Below are 17,236 nucleotides of genomic sequence, written 5' to 3'. Positions count from 1 at the left end.
ATTTGAGGCAAATCCAACATAACACATCAGTGAGTATGTTACGTTGGATTTGCCTCAAACACAACGCTTTGTATTCAGGACATAAAGTTAATTTCCTTGACACTTTTTGCAGTTTACTTTAGTGCCTTGTTGCAAACAGGATGCATGTTTTGGAATATTTGTATTCTGCACAGGCTTCCTTCTTTTCACTCTTTAATTTAGGTTACTATCGGGGAGTAACTATAATATTGTTTATCCTTCCTCAGTTTTCTCCCATCACAGCCATTAAACTCTGTAACTGTTTTAAAGTCACCGTTGGCCTCATAGGGAAATCTCTGAGCAGTTTCCTTCCTCTCTGGCAAGTTAGGAAGATGCCTGTTTATTTGTAGTGACTGGGTGTATTGATACACCATCCAAAGTGTAATTAATAACTTCACCTGCTCAAAGGGATATTCCATTTGTTTACCCATCTTCCAGTAGATGCCCTTCTTTGCGATGTTAGCTCACTGACCTCCCTACTCCCTAGTAAACACATTAGAATTGCTATTTTTCATTGCACTGATTTTACATGAATTTGTCCTGTCATACGTCGATACTGTGAACCATCAGATCCTCCTCTCCACCCTCTCCGAGTTGGGCATCTCCGGCGCAGCCCACGCTTGGATTGCGTCCTACCTGACAGGTCGCTCCTACCAGGTGGCGTGGCGAGAATCTCTCTCCTCACCACGCGCTCTCACCACTGGCGTCCCCCAGGGCTCTGTTCTAGGCCCTCTCCTATTCTCGCTATACACCAAGTCACTTGGCTCTGTCATAACCTCACATGGTCTCTCCTATCATTGCTATGCAGACGACACACAATTAATCTTCTCCTTTCCCCCTTCTGATGACCAGGTGGCGAATCGCATCTCTGCATGTCTGGCAGACATATCAGTGTGGATGACGGATCACCACCTCAAGCTGAACCTCGGCAAGACGGAGCTGCTCTTCCTCCCGGGGAAGGACTGCCCATTCCATGATCTCGCCATCACGGTTGACAACTCCATTGTGTCCTCCTCCCAGAGCGCTAAGAACCTTGGCGTGATCCTGGACAACACCCTGTCGTTCTCAACTAACATCAAGGCGGTGGCCCGTTCTTGTAGGTTCATGCTCTACAACATCCGCAGAGTACGACCCTGCCTCACACAGGAAGCAGCGCAGGTCCTAATCCAGGCACTTGTCATCTCCCGTCTGGATTACTGCAACTCGCTGTTGGCTGGGCTCCCTGCCTGTGCCATTAAACCACTACAACTCATCCAGAACGCCGCAGCCCGTCTGGTGTTCAACCTTCCCAAGTTCTCTCACGTCACCCCGCTCCTCCGCTCTCTCCACTGGCTTCCAGTTGAAACTCGTATCCGCTACAAGACCATGGTGCTTGCCTACGGAGCTGTGAGGGGAACGGCACCTCAGTACCTCCAGGCTCTGATCAGGCCCTACACCCAAACAAGGGCACTGCGTTCATCCACCTCTGGCCTGCTCGCCTCCCTACCACTGAGGAAGTACAGTTCCTGCGCAGCCCAGTCAAAACTGTTCGCTGCTCTGGCCCCCCAATGGTGGAACAAACTCCCTCACGACGCCAGGACAGCGGAGTCAATCACCACCTTCCGGAGACACCTGAAACCCCACCTCTTTCAGGAATACCTAGGATAGGATAAAGTAATCCTTCTCACCCCCCTTAAAATATTTAGATGCACTATTGTAAAGTGGCTGTTCCACTGGATGTCTTAAGGTGAACGCACCAATTTGTAAGTCGCTCTGGATAAGAGCGTCTGCTAAATGACTTAAATGTAAATGTAAATGTAAATACGTCTACTTCCAATATCTTCCTATCTTTATGAGCTACAGGTCTACAGACAAGTGCAGTGGGTTACTTGACCTCACTTATAAAAGGTACACTTTTATTTTTTATTCCTCCCCTTTGATTTTCTACAAATATTTATCCTATTACAGCTCTGGTTATTAATTCACGTACAAAACTAATTTTCAATAGCTTTCAACACCAGTCAAAAGTTTGGACACACCTACGAATTCAAGTTTTTTTTTCATTTTTTACTATTTTCTACATTGTAGAATACTAGTGAAGACATTAAAACTATGAAATAACACATATGGAATCATGTAGTAACCAAAAAAGTGTTAAACAAATCAAAATATATTTTCTATTTGAGATTCTTCAGCCAATAAGTGCTCAGCATATGTGGGAATTCCTTCAAGACTGTTGGAAAAGCATTCCAGGTGAAGCTGGTTGAGAGAATGCCAAGAGTGTGCAAAGCTGTCATCAAGGCAAAGGGTGGCTACTTTGACGAATGTCATAAGGTGAATGCACCAATTTGTAAGTCGCTCTGGATAAGAGCGTCTGCTAAATGACTTAAATGTAAATATAAAATATATTTGGGTTTGTTTAACACTTTTTTGGTTACTACATGATTCCATATGTGTTATTTTATCATTTTGATGTCCACTATTCTACAATATAAAAATAAAGATTAACACTGGAATGAGTAGGTGTGTTCAAACTTTTGACGGTACTATATATCTAAAACCCTCCTCCCTAGTACACCAATGATATGTATTTTTTATTTTTTTTATTTTAGAAATATTATAATTTTTCTTCCACTTTGACATTACATAGTATTTTGTGTATACCGTTGACAAAAAAATACAATTAAATCCATTTTAATCACACTTTGTAACACAACAAAATTTGGAAAAAGTCAAGGTGAATATGCACTGTATATGTAATTTGGACTGGAAGCAATTGAAAATTAGATCTGTGCGCAAATTAATAACCACAGCTAAAATAAGAGAAATATTTGTAGAAAATCAAAGGGGATGAATTTTGAAACAAGAAAAGGTGTAACTTTGATAATAGAGGTCCAGGAACTCATCACACTTGTCTGTATATCTATAGCACATATCGACAGTGAGCTATTGAAAATGAGACTTATCACAGGAAATATTTGTATGAATATCAATGCAATATAAAATGGCAATTCTAATGGGTGCACTATGGACAAGGGAGATCAACAATATAAACTCAAGTGGTTTTAGATGTGTATGTAATTTGGACTGGAAGCTATTGAAAATGAGATCTGTACATGAATTAATAACCACAGCTGTAAAAAGTAATTCACTGTGATAATAGAGGTCAGGGAACACACTGTACTTGTCTGTAGATCTCTTTTACATGTGGAGCGGAAGCCATTTAAAAGGATCATTATGAAATATTCATTTATAAATCAGGGAACTTTCAAATGGGAATTCTAATGTGTGCATCATGGATTAGAGGCAATAGTGACTTTGCCACAAGTGATTTTAGCTCTCTAGGTCATGCAAGTAGGCTACAGTAGGTTGCATATGAGTGAGAAAGATCATAGACCTATTTATGTTTTTTGAACTCATATTGTTACATAAAATCCATTAAAAATAAACAAGATACAATTTTAGAATGTAATTATTGAGTAAACAGTTGGTTTAACAGTTGGTTTAAGATCTTTCAATGATTTAATCATTTTAAAAGTTTCTGTAAACACCAGGTACAGCTGATTGCACTTTTAAGATGGTCCCTCAGCAGTGATTGCATAATATTCCCCTATTGAAACCAACATAAAGTCACTTTTTCTCCAAATGAAATGAATGGGGGGGAAACCTGTACATTGATCCTTATCCTCATCTGATTCTAGATATATCACCTGAATCATCCTAGGACCTTCTATCTATGAGGTATTGACCTCTGAATATCAAACCAATATACAAACTGAAACCAAATGTACTGTGGTGATAAACCTTCAGTGCTGCTCAAATGGCTTTTGCAATTATTGGTTTAAGCATAGGATACTCCAGCTATCCTATAAGATTCGAATAATTCAAATGCATTTATAACGTTAACAATACTTTATATCATGGCCAGTTTGCTGCAATTCTTGTCATGTGTTATTCTGTTCTTCTTGACAACAAAAGCGCAGTTGGTGAATGTATTATGAGGGTTGAAGCGAATGGAAACCCCCAAAACAGTCTGCGCATGCCCCCACCATTAGGGACTTTTATTTATTTTAAGTTTTGCTACCGCAGCCTATAAAAATTACCGACAACCGATTGCAGCCCATTTCTCATTCTCAGTCGAAATGATATACACAAAGTTATGCACTGTTGTAATGTAGCCTATATCGTTCTGTCAAATTAACAATTATGTTACTATGTAACGAAAAACGCGAGATTTTACCTGGTAAGAAATCACTTTCTTCAAATTTTTCGTGGATTGACAATTAACAATTTTAGTTCTGTGTTAACCGAGATTACAATGGGTCTGATCTAAACCAAAAGTGATAGGCCTATGATATGTATGGAAGCAATTGATGAAAAACAAGAAAACTCTGTATTTAGGCCTACACTATAAACTATACAGTTAGGTGTTAATGTTAAGATCTAAAATGTAATGGAATGTAGGGCAGGCAGGCACGAGATGATGTTATGTTTACAGTCAGAAAGTGGTTTAGATGAGGAATAACCCGTGAGAATAACAGGGTCGGTGTGAAAGTGATATTTTTGCATTAGCCTACACTACACTTCTTTCATCTTTCCATCATATTTTCTTTTGCATGAATTAAGCAAATGCCGTATTATTATCATGTTATAACAACACTGAAATATTTCTGTTATTTTTTAATGCTCTCTCATCCAAGAAAGTAGATTGCAACTTCATTTACACGCTCTTAGCAAATCTATGTCATGCTGTGCAGTGGAAAGGCTGTGCGTGTACTTGTTGAGCTCCAGGACCATCACAGAGTATGAGAGCCAGGTGATCTGGTCCCAGAGAACAGACATGGAGAAGGCTGCCACACTGCTCCAGGTGGTGCTGAAGAAAGGTCGCAACGCCTGTCTGCTCTTTTTCGACTCACTAGAAAAGTGTTGCCAGTGCCCACCACAGTTCGAAAGAGTCACCGGCCTCCCAGGTAAGTCTCTTCAAAAGTGTACATTTTTTCATTTGATTAATTGCAAGTAAATTACTTAGGCCTACATGTCTATAGTTTTCATGTCGTTTTCATCAACATTTAAATATGGTTATGATTAGTCTAGGCTTACGGTGATTTTGTGATTCTAAAGTAAATAAAGGTTCAATCAAATGAAAAATAAAAATAATGTTATGTGACATTTAGAGAGGTAGGCTAACTTGGCCTATATTGCAGCACGTTTTCTTTGTAGTATGTTATATGTTATGTATATGGTAAGCCACATTCTACCCCACTTTACCTTTTGAAAGCACTGGAAACCCAGCACCATTTGGTGTCCGATGCAGGTGAGGCCCAAGAATGTTTCATTCCTCCATTTTTTTTAAAGATAAAGTGTAGGCTTAAATCTAAATGGTTTCTCCACGTGTCCAAAACTAAAGCTCATAGAGGTTTTTACAGTATGTCATCATCATGATGCAACGGGAATCACCGGGATACTGTTGTCAACAACAATTTCCCATTTTTCAACCTCTTCCCTTTTTTCTCACACCCCAAACAACAGAGAGGAGGAGGACCAACACTGCCCCAACTTACGTCATCAACATCAGCCATTCCAATTTGAGTAACTGCATCATTGGAGATGGCAACTTTCAAGGAGTGACAACGTGTATACAACAACCTCAGAGCATGGGTTCAGAGGATGCTAGGCATGGTAAGTTACAGTCAAATTCTCATCATTTCATATATTTAAAATAGTGTGATACAAGATTCAAGCACATTCACAGATACAAGCGCATATGTATATATTTTTATTATAATAATTCACTTCTCTTTTTGACCTGCACCATTGGCGCTCGGACCTTATTAAGCATTTAAATGTACCCTTCACTTTACCTTTCTTTACTGAGTTCAAAGAAGCCATTAGATTCATAACTTTCATGTACTGGACTGCATTCCATTGATGACTCTATTACAGAGACAATGGGAGGCAACGTCACCAGTGATCACCAGAGAGCAGTACAGGCCTGTCCAGATCCAGAGCTCCAGAGGAGTGTCCAGGTCTACGGGTCCCAACTGCAGTATGTCATCATCGGGGACAACAACAACCTGCAGGCTGAAGACACACCGGAAGAGGAAGACGGGGAAGAAGAAGAACTCATTAATGAAAGTAACTGATTGGATTTGTGTAGTGCTTTTCCAGATGCTCAATGTGGTTTACATTGTATTGGGGAAACTCCCCTCATACACCACCAACTAGTTTCCATTCAAGTCATTTAGCAGACACTTTTATCCAGAGTGACTTACAGGAGCAATTAGTGTTACGTGCCTTTCAGTTACTGGCCCAACGCTCTTAACTGCTAGGCTACCTGCCTCTGGAGCCAAATGTTACATGTTCAAATCAGGTGATAGAAAGTTGTTTTTGAGATGTTTGTTTTAAGCCTATCCCAAACCTTAACACTTACCTTAACCATTTAGAGTTAATGCCTCACCTTAAGATCTCAGAGTTAAAGCCTAAATTAACTTTAACCTTAAAAATGTGGAGTTAATGCCTAACCTTTAATGTCTAAACTAGTTGTTGTGTGGCACTGCATCAGTATCCTACAAAGCCATACATATATGGCTCTTCTATCCTAGATGCCATCTCCTGCTGTTGTGCCCTTGAGCAAGCGACTGCACCACGGGCGACCGTGGCTCTCAATCCCCATAAGTGATATGGGGACAAAATGTATGGCCATTGGTTAAATTGTAATGTTCCTTGCTGTGTCGATGAACTTGATTTCTGGGGAATGTAAATGTATTGTAAATTGCTGTGTATTGTTTGGATTGTATAACTTAACCCTACATAATCAAAGAATGAACCATATTTTTGGTCCGTGGACTTATGGAGTAAGTATTGAATCATACAGTACATACATTACGTTCTGTGAACCCAATGTATAATGACCGCACTGACCACTGCTATAGATAAAGTGCATTTCATTTATTTTAAGTATTTAATGCTGTAACAAATAAAAAGGTGCTGTTTTACTTTGAATGTATTCGTCATTTCTTCATTTGAATGCATGTGTTAGGGCATACTGAATTATCTTTCCTGAAAATGATACTGTACATATTCACTGTTCTACTAAGTTATCAACATTTGTTGAAATAGGTTATTTCTTTAGAAAAAAAAAGTTTATTATAAGGTACAGAAATTGTTATTGTTTTATCTGTCAATGAACAATATTTTTTTGCTTCTCAATATAATTTTTTGCTTGAAAAGCTGGCATGTCACCTAATGAAATATCCATACAACATTATAAAGGTATTGCATGACATTTGTTTTATTCTTTTGTCATAATTTCTTGAGCTCTCTGGGAGGGAGTTACATCTGGAAGGTTTGAACAGATTAAAGATACAAGCTACACAGTAGTACATGCATGTTGCTGTCACATATGGGCCTTTCTTTTATGTACCACACAGTAGATCACCTCTACTTACTGTAGTCCATATTCTGTCCTGCAATGACTTGTTTTGTGAGAAACAATCTCTAAGATAGTTAATAATAGCCTGGATCCTACCTGAATAGTTCTGTTTCACTTTACCAAACAGAGCAATTTAGTTTGGATCTAGGCTAAGTTAATAGCCCCAAGTCTAAATGATTTTAGTTGTGATGTAAAGTGTCAAGGAAACACAGACCTGCTCTATGGACGGACATTACTATAAATCATATTTACATACAGTATGCTGAGTCACTGTGGATTCAATCTGTCACAGCAATGATATGTTCATGATGAGAGAAGAAGGCAGTGTATTTAAGGCAGAAATAGAAGGAACAAGACTTGATTTGTAATAGACATTTTAATATACATACATCCTGATTCCTGGCTCCCGAAATGTGCTTCTGGTTTAGAGACAAACTGTATGGTTAAGACACACCACAGTCACACACAACTGATATACAAATTCATGAAGGCATCATTTTGAGGCTTTGAGTTGAACATGAGAGTAGCGTGTAATAGCATACTTTGCTGCCTATACAATAAAACAGAGGGTGGTTTTAAGCATGTTAAATCATACCATAACTATTGTAAAGCAAAGAAAGACCATTTGAGATCATTTCATGTATTGTTGTACTGTTATTGAACATGGGTGTTTATCTGCACAATATGAAATATTCCATTCAAAACCAAAGAAAAAGCCATGTCAAACTTACATCAATAAGTCAAATCAACATAACAGTAGGTATAGATTTCTTTCACAAAATATGAATATATTTCTGGGGGCGCATGCTTGTTACTGTAACAGACTAGATGATTTTTGGGGGCACAGGCTATATAAAATATGAACAAAAAGTGATTCCTACTGTTTGTGTCTGATTTTGTTATGATTATCTAGCACAATTACTGTACCTGCTCAACGATATCACGCGTGTTCAACTACCAGTGACAAATACTGTGTTAATATTGTTCCTTCATCATGTCATAGTGTTCGTATCATAGAAATAGAATGAATAGAACAGGGTTGGAAGCTCTAACCCTGGACATTTGACGGGTAAACTCATCTGTACACTCACAATGGCTCCATGGTATTGCAATGCAATAATTCCCATGGTTATTTGGAATGCTCTATCAACTGATGCTGGATTGCCATGGTAATGAAGACTGTTCATTCAAATGATGCTAACTGATGTGGCTCATGCAATGCAACATATTTAGCAATGTCAGTTGAGTTGAATCAACAAAAAATCACAGCACAGAATGAAGGGTACACATCCTGCTTTTACTTCCTGGCATGGGTCTAAATTGAAGATGACAAAGGTTAAGACAACGGGATTCTAATATCCCATAATAATATGCAACAATGGTAGTTGGCAACATACTAATAACCATTCTATTTCTATGGCTAGTATATTCAGTAGTCTGACGTCTTTTGCAGAGGCATGCTCTAATCGGGGGCTGCGATGGCTATCTATAGCAAGGTCAATGAATATTTACACCAGAGAAAAATACTTATTTGGGTTTTATATTATGGTTTAGACAGAAGGGAATCCTTTTGGCACTAAAGCTGACACCTGACAGTCCTGTAGACCCTACGCCTAAGGAGAGACAGGTGAGAGGTTTGGGCTACCTTCATGGGTATGATCCAACTTTGAGCAAACTGACACGCTGTTTGTTTACCTGTTATTCTTTATGGTAAAAATGATGCTTCATCAAGACCGCTCAGAACCCAGAGAACATCAATGAGCATAACTCATTATTGTACCGTCAGCTAAAAATAACCTGAACATGTCAAGAAGAGTAAAAAGGGGAGACAACTTTTCATCACAAACCACCGGACTCTAAGCCGAACCATATGTACACATGTATACCATACCATAGAAAATGATAACTTGTAAAAAAAAAAAACATCTACAGTTCCATATATTTTTAAGTCATCGTCCAATCGTTTGTTGCTTTTGTCTCATATTGTCTCCACTTTAAGGTGTTCACAGCTCTCAGTATGGGACTTGTGTTGTTAGCATCACACCTACTCTCTTACGGTAGAATAGTACAGCCTGAGGAACTCAAACATGGAGCGTTATTTTGCCATGTGCTCATTGATTTTTCTGTGGGCGAGTAGCTCCTACCACAGTATAGAGGGTGACTGAGGCCATACCGCTTTGAATCTTTACACTACCTCATACTTTACATTTGATCATTCAGTGTCCTTAACCACCTCTCTATGGCAGAACATTACGGGAACATTTACATTACTGAACAAAATATTCTATAAAAATGGACTAGTATCCTTTTGTCTGAAAGTACTGGTACTGTATGTGACGATCAGAGGACATGGCAACAAGCACTGACTACACAGTCCACATTCCTCCAAGGAAAAGTAAAGGTCCACAGCCCGCTCTGACAGCATCGACAGACAGACTAAACTAGACACGTCTACTGGTACAGGTCGGATCGCAGCACGGTCATCCAGATCAAATCCCAGTCACTCAGAGTTCTGTATTGTGCCATAAGTTCTGGGAGCAGCTAGAAGACCGTGGAGAAGGTAGACAAGGACGAGGGGAGAGTCTAGACCTCGTTGATTGTTCTTTCCGAGGGTCGGTAATCAGCTCCCTTGGGAGACGACATGTAGAAGGACTGGGTCTTGCGTTTTAAGCGCGCCCGCTTGGTGGCCAGGGAGAGGCTGTGCTTGCTGGAGGAGATGATGTCGTGGATGAACTTCTTGCAGTCCACGCACACTTCCATGGTGCTCCAGTCCTCCGTCAGCTCCGCTGGGAGCTCCACCTCGTCACGGGACTGGGACTTCTCCAGACTACTGTGTTTAGACAACCTGAGAGAGGGAGGGAGGAGAGATTAACACTAAGTTGTGTAACAGAGGAGGTTCCGCCCCTGTCCCTCACTGGGCTCAGTCGGCTCCAGTTGCGCTTAAAATAGAACATAACTTCACTTGAGAATAAGTCTTGTAAATCTAAGACAGGGGCACATTTAAAAAAGAGTTATGATCTTGAGAAGAGGTAGAGGGGTGTCTACTTGGACATGGTCTTCTGAAGGCTGAGGCGGTGGTGGCTGGTAGAGGGTTTCTCAGGCTTGAGGGCTGCTGCTGCTCTGCTTGGTCCTGCTGCTGCTGCTGCTCTGCTTGGTCCTGCTGCTGCTCTGCTTGGTCCTGCTGCTGCTGCTGAGGCTGCTGCTTTAACTGTTGCTTTTCCTTTTCCTGCTGAAATTGCTGCTGCTGTTGGGGTGGCTGATGGACCAGCTATACTGGCAGCTTTCCCCAGGGCTGCTACCCGGTCCCTGGGTAGAGTGGTTGTAGAGCCCAGGGAATATATGGGCAGGTTGGCATAGGGCTTGGAGGGCAGCCTCATCTGACAGAGAGACAGACATAGAGCAGAGTATGAACACACTCATAAAGACACTGGAGGTACAGTATAGGACTGTCAATATTATGGGCTGACTTTCTATCTCCGTCGGAGAATAGATATGACATACTTTTTGACAGCACTGTGAACACACAGGCCTTTTGCAGAACTGGCAGGTGTAGGACCAGGTGAACAAGGAAAACCTTTTGGATCGGCAACAGAAGCAAAGCTGTAACAAATAATTAATTCAGATAAGGTTTAAGTTTAAAAGTTTAAGACAAAAGCAATCAAATCATTCAAAAAACAGTGTGTGATCAAATCCAGTGAGCACAAATATTTTGAAAGGAACGTGTAAGATGATTTTCCCCAACAATAGGTACTGTGATGTTTAGTCCGAGAGACCAGCGGTAAACGGACCTTTCCCTTCTTCATAGCGTTGTACACGTCCTTGTACTGTTGGAACTTCTCCAGGTCTGCTTTGACCAGCACCTGTCTGATGTGCATCACCTCTTCCACCGTCAGGGACAAGCACTCTACTGGGAAACAGAACTCCTCCTGAAAACACACACACACACACACACACACACACACACACACACACACACACACACACACACACACACACACACACACACACACACACACACACACACACACACACACACACACAGAGTACCAGCCGGGTTACTATGACAACCACACTAACTGCCCTTGTTACCATTCAGTCCAAACACACCAGCACCTCTCGGTGCACTCTGTCCAAGTTCAGACTAGTTTGGGCAAAAAAAGTCTCTTGGCAAGACAAGGGGACAAACAAAGCACAAAGGGCAAGGTACAAGTAAACAACTTGAGTGATGACAAATAATGTCAATATTCCTGAAATTTCCAGAAATCAAATCAAATTAATCAAATCCAAAACCAGCAGTAAAAAATAAAATATCATTGTATACAGGGGGTGCCAGTACAGAGTCAATGTGCGGGGGCACCGGTTGGTAAGGTAGTATGTACATGTAGGTAGAGTTAATTAAAGAGACTATGAAAAGATGACAACAGAGAGTGGCAGTGGTGTGGAGGGGGGGGGCAATGCGAATAGTCTGGGTAGCCATTTGACTAGATATTCAGGAGTCTTATGGCTTGATGGTAGAAGCTGTTTAGAAACCTCTTGGACCCGAACTTGGCGCTCCGGTACCGCTTGCCGTGTGGTAGCAGAGGGAACAGTCTATGACTAGGGTGGCTGGAGTCTTTGACAATTCTTAAGGCCTCCCTCTGACACCGCCTGGTATAGAGGTCCTGGATGGCAGGAAGCTTGGCCCCAGAGATGTACTGGGCCGTTCGCACTACCCTCTGGCATGGGTCCTCAGATCCTCAAATGGTTCTACAGCTGCAACATCGAGAGCAGTTGCCATACCAGGCAGTGATGCAACCAGTCAGGATGCTCTCGATGGTGCAGCTGTAGAACCATTTGAGGATCTGAGGATCCATGCCAAATCTTTTCAGTCTCCTGAGGGGGAATAGGTTTTGTTATGCCCGCTTCACGACTGTCATGGTGTGCTTGGACCATGTTAGTTTGTTGGTGATGTGGACACCAAGGAACTTGAAGCTCTCAACCTGCTCCACTGCAGCCCTGTTGATGAGAATGGGGGCGTGCTTGGTCCTCTTTTTCCTGTAGTCCACATTGAGGGAGAGGTTGTCGTCCTGGCAACACACGGCCAGGTCTCTGACCTCCTCCCTATAGGCTGTCTCGTCGTTGTTGGTGATCAGGCCTACCACTGTTGTGTCATCAGCAAATTTAATGATGGTGTTGGAGTCGTGCCAGGCCGTGCTGTCATGAGTGAACAGGGAGTACAGGAGGGGGCTGAGCACGCACCCCTGAGGGGCCCCTGTGTTGAGGATCAGCGTGGTGAATGTGTTGTTACCTACCCTTACCACCTGGGTGCGGCCAGTCAGGAAGTCCAGGATCCAGTTGCAGAGGGAGGTGTTTAGTCCCTGGGTCCTTAGAATATTGATGAGCTTTGAGGGCACTATGGTGTTGAACGCTGAGCTGTAGTCAATGAATAGCATTCTCACGTAGGTGTTCCTTTTGTCCAGGTGGGAAAGGGCAGTGTGGAATGCAATAGAGACTGCATCATCTGTGGATCTGTTGGGGTGGTATGCAAATTGGAGTGGGTCTAGGGTTTCTGGGATGATGGTGTTGATGTGAGCAATGACCATCCTTTCAAAGCACTCCATGGCTACAGACGTGAGTGCTACGGGTCGGTAGTCATTTAGGCAGATTACCTTAGTGTTTTTGGGCACAGACACTATGGTGGTCTGCTTAAAACATGTTGGTATTACAGACTCGGACAGGGAGAGGTTGAAAATGTCAGTGAAGACACTTGCTAGTTGGTCGGTGCATGCTCGCAGTACACGTCCTGGTAATCCGTCTGGCCTTGTGAATGTTGAACCGTCTAAAGGTCTTACTCACATCGGCTGTAGAGAGCGTGATCACACCGACTTCCGGTACAGCTGGTGCTCTCATGCATATTTCAGTATTATTTGCCTCAAAGCAAGCATAGAAGAAGTTTAGCTCGTCCAGTAGACTTGTGTCGCCGGGCAGCTCCCTTTGTAGTCTGTAATGGTTTGCAGGCCCTGCCACATCCGACGAGCATCAGAGCCGGTGTAGTACAACTCGATCTTAGTCCTGTATTGAATGCCATTGGAGGAATCCTGGGAACCTATTCCAGTCTGTGCTAGCAAAACAGTCCTGTAGTTTAGCATCTGCTTCATCTGACCACTTTTCTCTTGATCTAGTCACTGGTGCTTCCTGCTTTAATTTTTGGTTGTAAGCAGGAATCAGAAGGATGGAATTATGGTCAGATTGCCAAATGGAAGGGGAAGGAGAGCTTTGTTTGCATCTCTGTATGTGGAGTATAGGTGGTCCAGAGTTCTTTTCCCCCTGGTTGCACATTTAACATGCTGATAGAAATTTGGTAAAACTGATTTAAGTTTCCCTACATTAAAGTCCCCGGCTACTAGGAGCGCCGCCTCTGGGTGAGCGTTTTCTTGTTTGCTTATGGTGGAATACAGCTCATTCAATGCTATCATAGTTCCAGCCTCTGACTGTGGTGGTATGTAAACAGCTACAAAGAATATAGATGAAAACGCTCTCTGTAGGTAATGTGGTCTGCAGCTTATTATGAGAAACTCTGTTCAAATATTTTTTATTGAACACACACAAGAAGGGTGTATAGGTATAAAAGACAAGTACATAATTCTTATCTAAACATCAAAGAGCAGACAGGAACAACAAGACCCAGAGTTCTGGGTACAAAACAAATAATACAAAACACGACATACAGAACAAGGACATGTAGAAAGAAAGAGGGTAGATGTCGTGGTGTACCCTGCGCAGCCTGACATTTGTCACACATAGGGGATGTATCAGGGAATATCCTATGCAGTTTAGTTTTGGAATAGTGTAATACCTTGAATTGTATGAGACGATGTCTGGAGTTAATGGAGCATGTGTGGATATACTCCAAGCTCTCTTCCCAGTCTGCCACAGAAATGTCAGTCCCTACTTCTTCCTCCCACTTTGCCTTAATGGCATCTGTAGAAGGTGTGCTAACAGATTGAAAAGGGTCATATAGACGAGATATCAGTTTGTCTGAGGTGGGGCATATTTTTATGCATCTGCCAAACATGGAAGGTTTAGCATTCCCAAATGTTGGGACGTGTTTTCTAACATAATCTCTAATTTGCAGGTATCTGAAAAAGTTACTTCTGGGAAGATTATAAATTTCCCTCAGCAACTCAAAGGAAGCAAAGGTCCCTTCTATATATAAATCCCCTACTGTACTTATCCCTAACTCTCCCCATCACTCAAAGGTGTTATCAAGGTTAGAGGGGGCAAATGAGGGATTCCTAGCAGGGAGCATGAATGATATTGGTCTAAGATCAAAGTGGATTTTAATCTGTGCTATGTATAATAGGATTGTTACGATAAAGTGACATCTCCAGATTGACAGGCGACAGAATCACAGCACCAATAGAGAAGGGGTGACACTCCTCACGCTCCATACTAAGCCAGCTGGATGACGGAAGTGCGTCATCCAGCAGAAACGTAACAATGCGGAGGTTAGCAGCCCAATAGTAAAATATACAATTTGGGAGAGACAATCCTCCTTCCATCTTGGATTTACAGAGGTGTTTTTTACCTATCCTGTGTGTTTTATAATCCCAGATGAAAGGATTGATAATTGAGTCCAGTTGTTTATGAGTGGATTTAAGTATGAATACTGGGATGTTGTGGTATAGGTAGAGCAGTTACGGGAGGAAGACCATTTTAATGGCATTAATTATTTTGAGCAGAGAAATTGGGAGAGTTCTCCAAAATTTTATGTTTGCCTTGAGTTTTTGCATCAGAGAGGGGAAATTATCTTTAAATAGTGAGGAGTATTGTTTGGTAACTACAATTCCTAGGTAAGTTATCTTCAGAAAAATGTACCTAACTGGAAGATGTTCTAGCCAAGAGGTGTTTTGCAACCATATGGGCATTAATTCGCTCTTGTTCCAATTTATTCTGTATCCCGAGAAGGTACCAAACAAATGAATCACATCAAGAATAGCTGGAATACTATCTTGGGTTTCTGTTACAGAGGAGAATGTAATCTGTGTATAGGGAAATCTTATTTAGAGTATCTTTAGTATTATTGCCGTGCATGAGATCTAATCGCCCGAGCGAGAGGTTCAATAATTAGGGCGAAGAGCATAGGCGACAGCGCACAACCCTGCCTTGTCCCTCTGTAAAGGTTCAATCGGGGCGACAATGATTGGTTAGTGAGTATTCTGGCACAGGGGTTCCTATATAAAAGCTGGATCCCAATTTATGAACCCATCTCCAATATTACATTTCTGTAGGACCTTGAATAGATGGGACCACTCAACTTGGTCAAAGGCCTTTTCAGCGTCAAGAGATATAACGGCAAGGTCCACGTTAGGTAACGTCATAATGTTGAAGAGGCGCCTGAGATTGAAGAATGAGTTTCTGTTAAGGATAAAGCCGGTCTGGTCCGAATGGACCAATTTGCCAATTAAAGTGCTAAGCCTGTTAGCCAGAGTTTTTGCTAAAATCTTTTGGTCTGTATTAAGCAGAGATATTGGTCTGTATGACCCTACCTCTACCGGATCTTTACCCTTCTTATGTATAACTGTAATGAACGCCTCATCCAAAGTAGGTGGGAGAGCTCCATCCTCATTGGCCTGAACCAACATTTTTTGCAGGTAGGGAAAGAGCATGTTGCTGAATGTTTTATAGAATTCACCAGAGTATCCATCTGGGCCTGGGGTCTTGCCACTCTTTAGAGATATAATTGTTTCTCGAATTTCTTCAAGAGATATTTCCTTATTCAGGAAGTTAGAATCTTCCTGGTTCAGGACAGATTACAGTCCTCCAAAAAGTTTTGCATAATTAAGGGGTTAGGATCCGCTTTAGATGTATATAGAGTCTCATAAAACTGACAGAATCTGTCATTGATGTCTTTGGGGGAAGAGAGTAATTCCCCAGATGCAGATTTAACTTTGTGAATCATTCGGTCATTCACATTTTTCCGAAGTTGTCTGGCGAGTGATTTGTGTGGTTTGTCACCAAACGCCAAATATTTTTGCTTGGCATATAGAAAAGATTTAGCAATTTTAGCTGAGAGAATCTAATTATATACAACTATTAAAGAGGTCATCTTTTAATGTTTCTCCATAGATGGATGGCTAGCATTCTCCCTATCCAGTAGGTGAATTTGTCCCTCCAGTTCTACCAATTTTCTTCTGTTTTGCCTACTCCTGGCAGCCTGGTTCTGTGAGGAGCTGAGGATTCAACCTCACAATAAATATTGTGAACATAAGAGTAAAAGGAGTATTCCCTACCCGTAGGGTTCGGGATCCTCCATATATCAAATAAGTTAGAATTTTTTATGTAGAATTCACTTGAATAATTATGAAAAACTCTACCTCAGGCGAGCAATAGCTTGAGACTTCCTTAGATATCGTGCACCAGCTGTTGTTTACAAAAATACATAGACCGCCGGCCCTTGTCTTACCAGATGCTGCTGTTCTATCCTGCCGGTATATAGTATAACCAGCCAGATGTATGTTGATATTGTCGTTGTTCAGCCACGACTCCGTGAAGCATAAGATGTTACAGTTTTTAATGTCCTGTTGGTACTTTAATCTTCCCAATAACTCGTCCATTTTATTGTCCAAAGATTGCATGTTTGCTTGCGGAATTGAGGGGAGTGGGGGTTTATTTAATTGTCTCCGATTTCTCAGAAGGCAGCCCGCTCTCCAGCCTATCTTTCTCCGCCTCCTCTTCACGCAGATCACTGGGGTCAGGGCCTGTCCTGAGGGAGCCATATATCCTCCGCCTCGGGCTCGTCAGAGTTGTGAAAGAAGAAAAATTATT

General features: G+C 41.6%; 2 protein-coding genes across 5 annotated transcripts in view; one reads left to right on the top strand and one right to left on the bottom strand.

Moving 5' to 3' along the window:
* Window positions 1–4,061: 4,061 nt before the first annotated feature.
* LOC115121379 (uncharacterized) lies at window positions 4,062–6,999 on the top strand. 2 transcript variants are annotated; one of them, XM_029650459.2, is made up of 4 exons: window positions 4,062–4,240; window positions 4,755–4,967; window positions 5,527–5,676; window positions 5,941–6,999. In XM_029650459.2, the coding sequence occupies exons 1-4, from the start codon at window positions 4,204–4,206 to the stop codon at window positions 6,138–6,140; spliced, it is 600 nt and encodes a 199-aa protein (XP_029506319.1). In that variant the 5' UTR covers window positions 4,062–4,203; the 3' UTR covers window positions 6,141–6,999. The 2 variants fall into 2 exon arrangements, with proteins under 2 accessions (XP_029506319.1, XP_029506318.1); XM_029650458.2 differs by having other exon boundaries at window positions 4,698–4,967.
* Window positions 7,000–7,786: 787 nt separating this feature from the next.
* The window catches only part of LOC115114419 (protein spire homolog 1-like), a 73,442-nt gene continuing 63,992 nt past the window's right edge, over window positions 7,787–17,236 (bottom strand). For all 3 annotated transcript variants that reach the window (XM_065008735.1, XM_065008733.1, XM_065008741.1), the window contains 4 exons: window positions 11,218–11,355; window positions 10,931–11,029; window positions 10,475–10,806; window positions 7,787–10,274 (listed from right to left, as the gene is read on the bottom strand). In XM_065008735.1, the coding sequence (XP_064864807.1) occupies window positions 10,013–10,274; window positions 10,475–10,806; window positions 10,931–11,029; window positions 11,218–11,355 (831 nt within the window). In that variant the 3' untranslated portion in view covers window positions 7,787–10,012. The remainder of the gene's footprint in view (window positions 10,275–10,474; window positions 10,807–10,930; window positions 11,030–11,217; window positions 11,356–17,236) is intronic.

Source organism: Oncorhynchus nerka, linkage group LG3 (assembly GCF_034236695.1).
Source record: "Oncorhynchus nerka isolate Pitt River linkage group LG3, Oner_Uvic_2.0, whole genome shotgun sequence".
NCBI lineage: Eukaryota > Metazoa > Chordata > Actinopteri > Salmoniformes > Salmonidae > Oncorhynchus > Oncorhynchus nerka.
The sequence above is the reverse complement of the archived record's forward strand: the minus strand, read 5'-3'. Positions and strand labels throughout refer to the sequence as shown.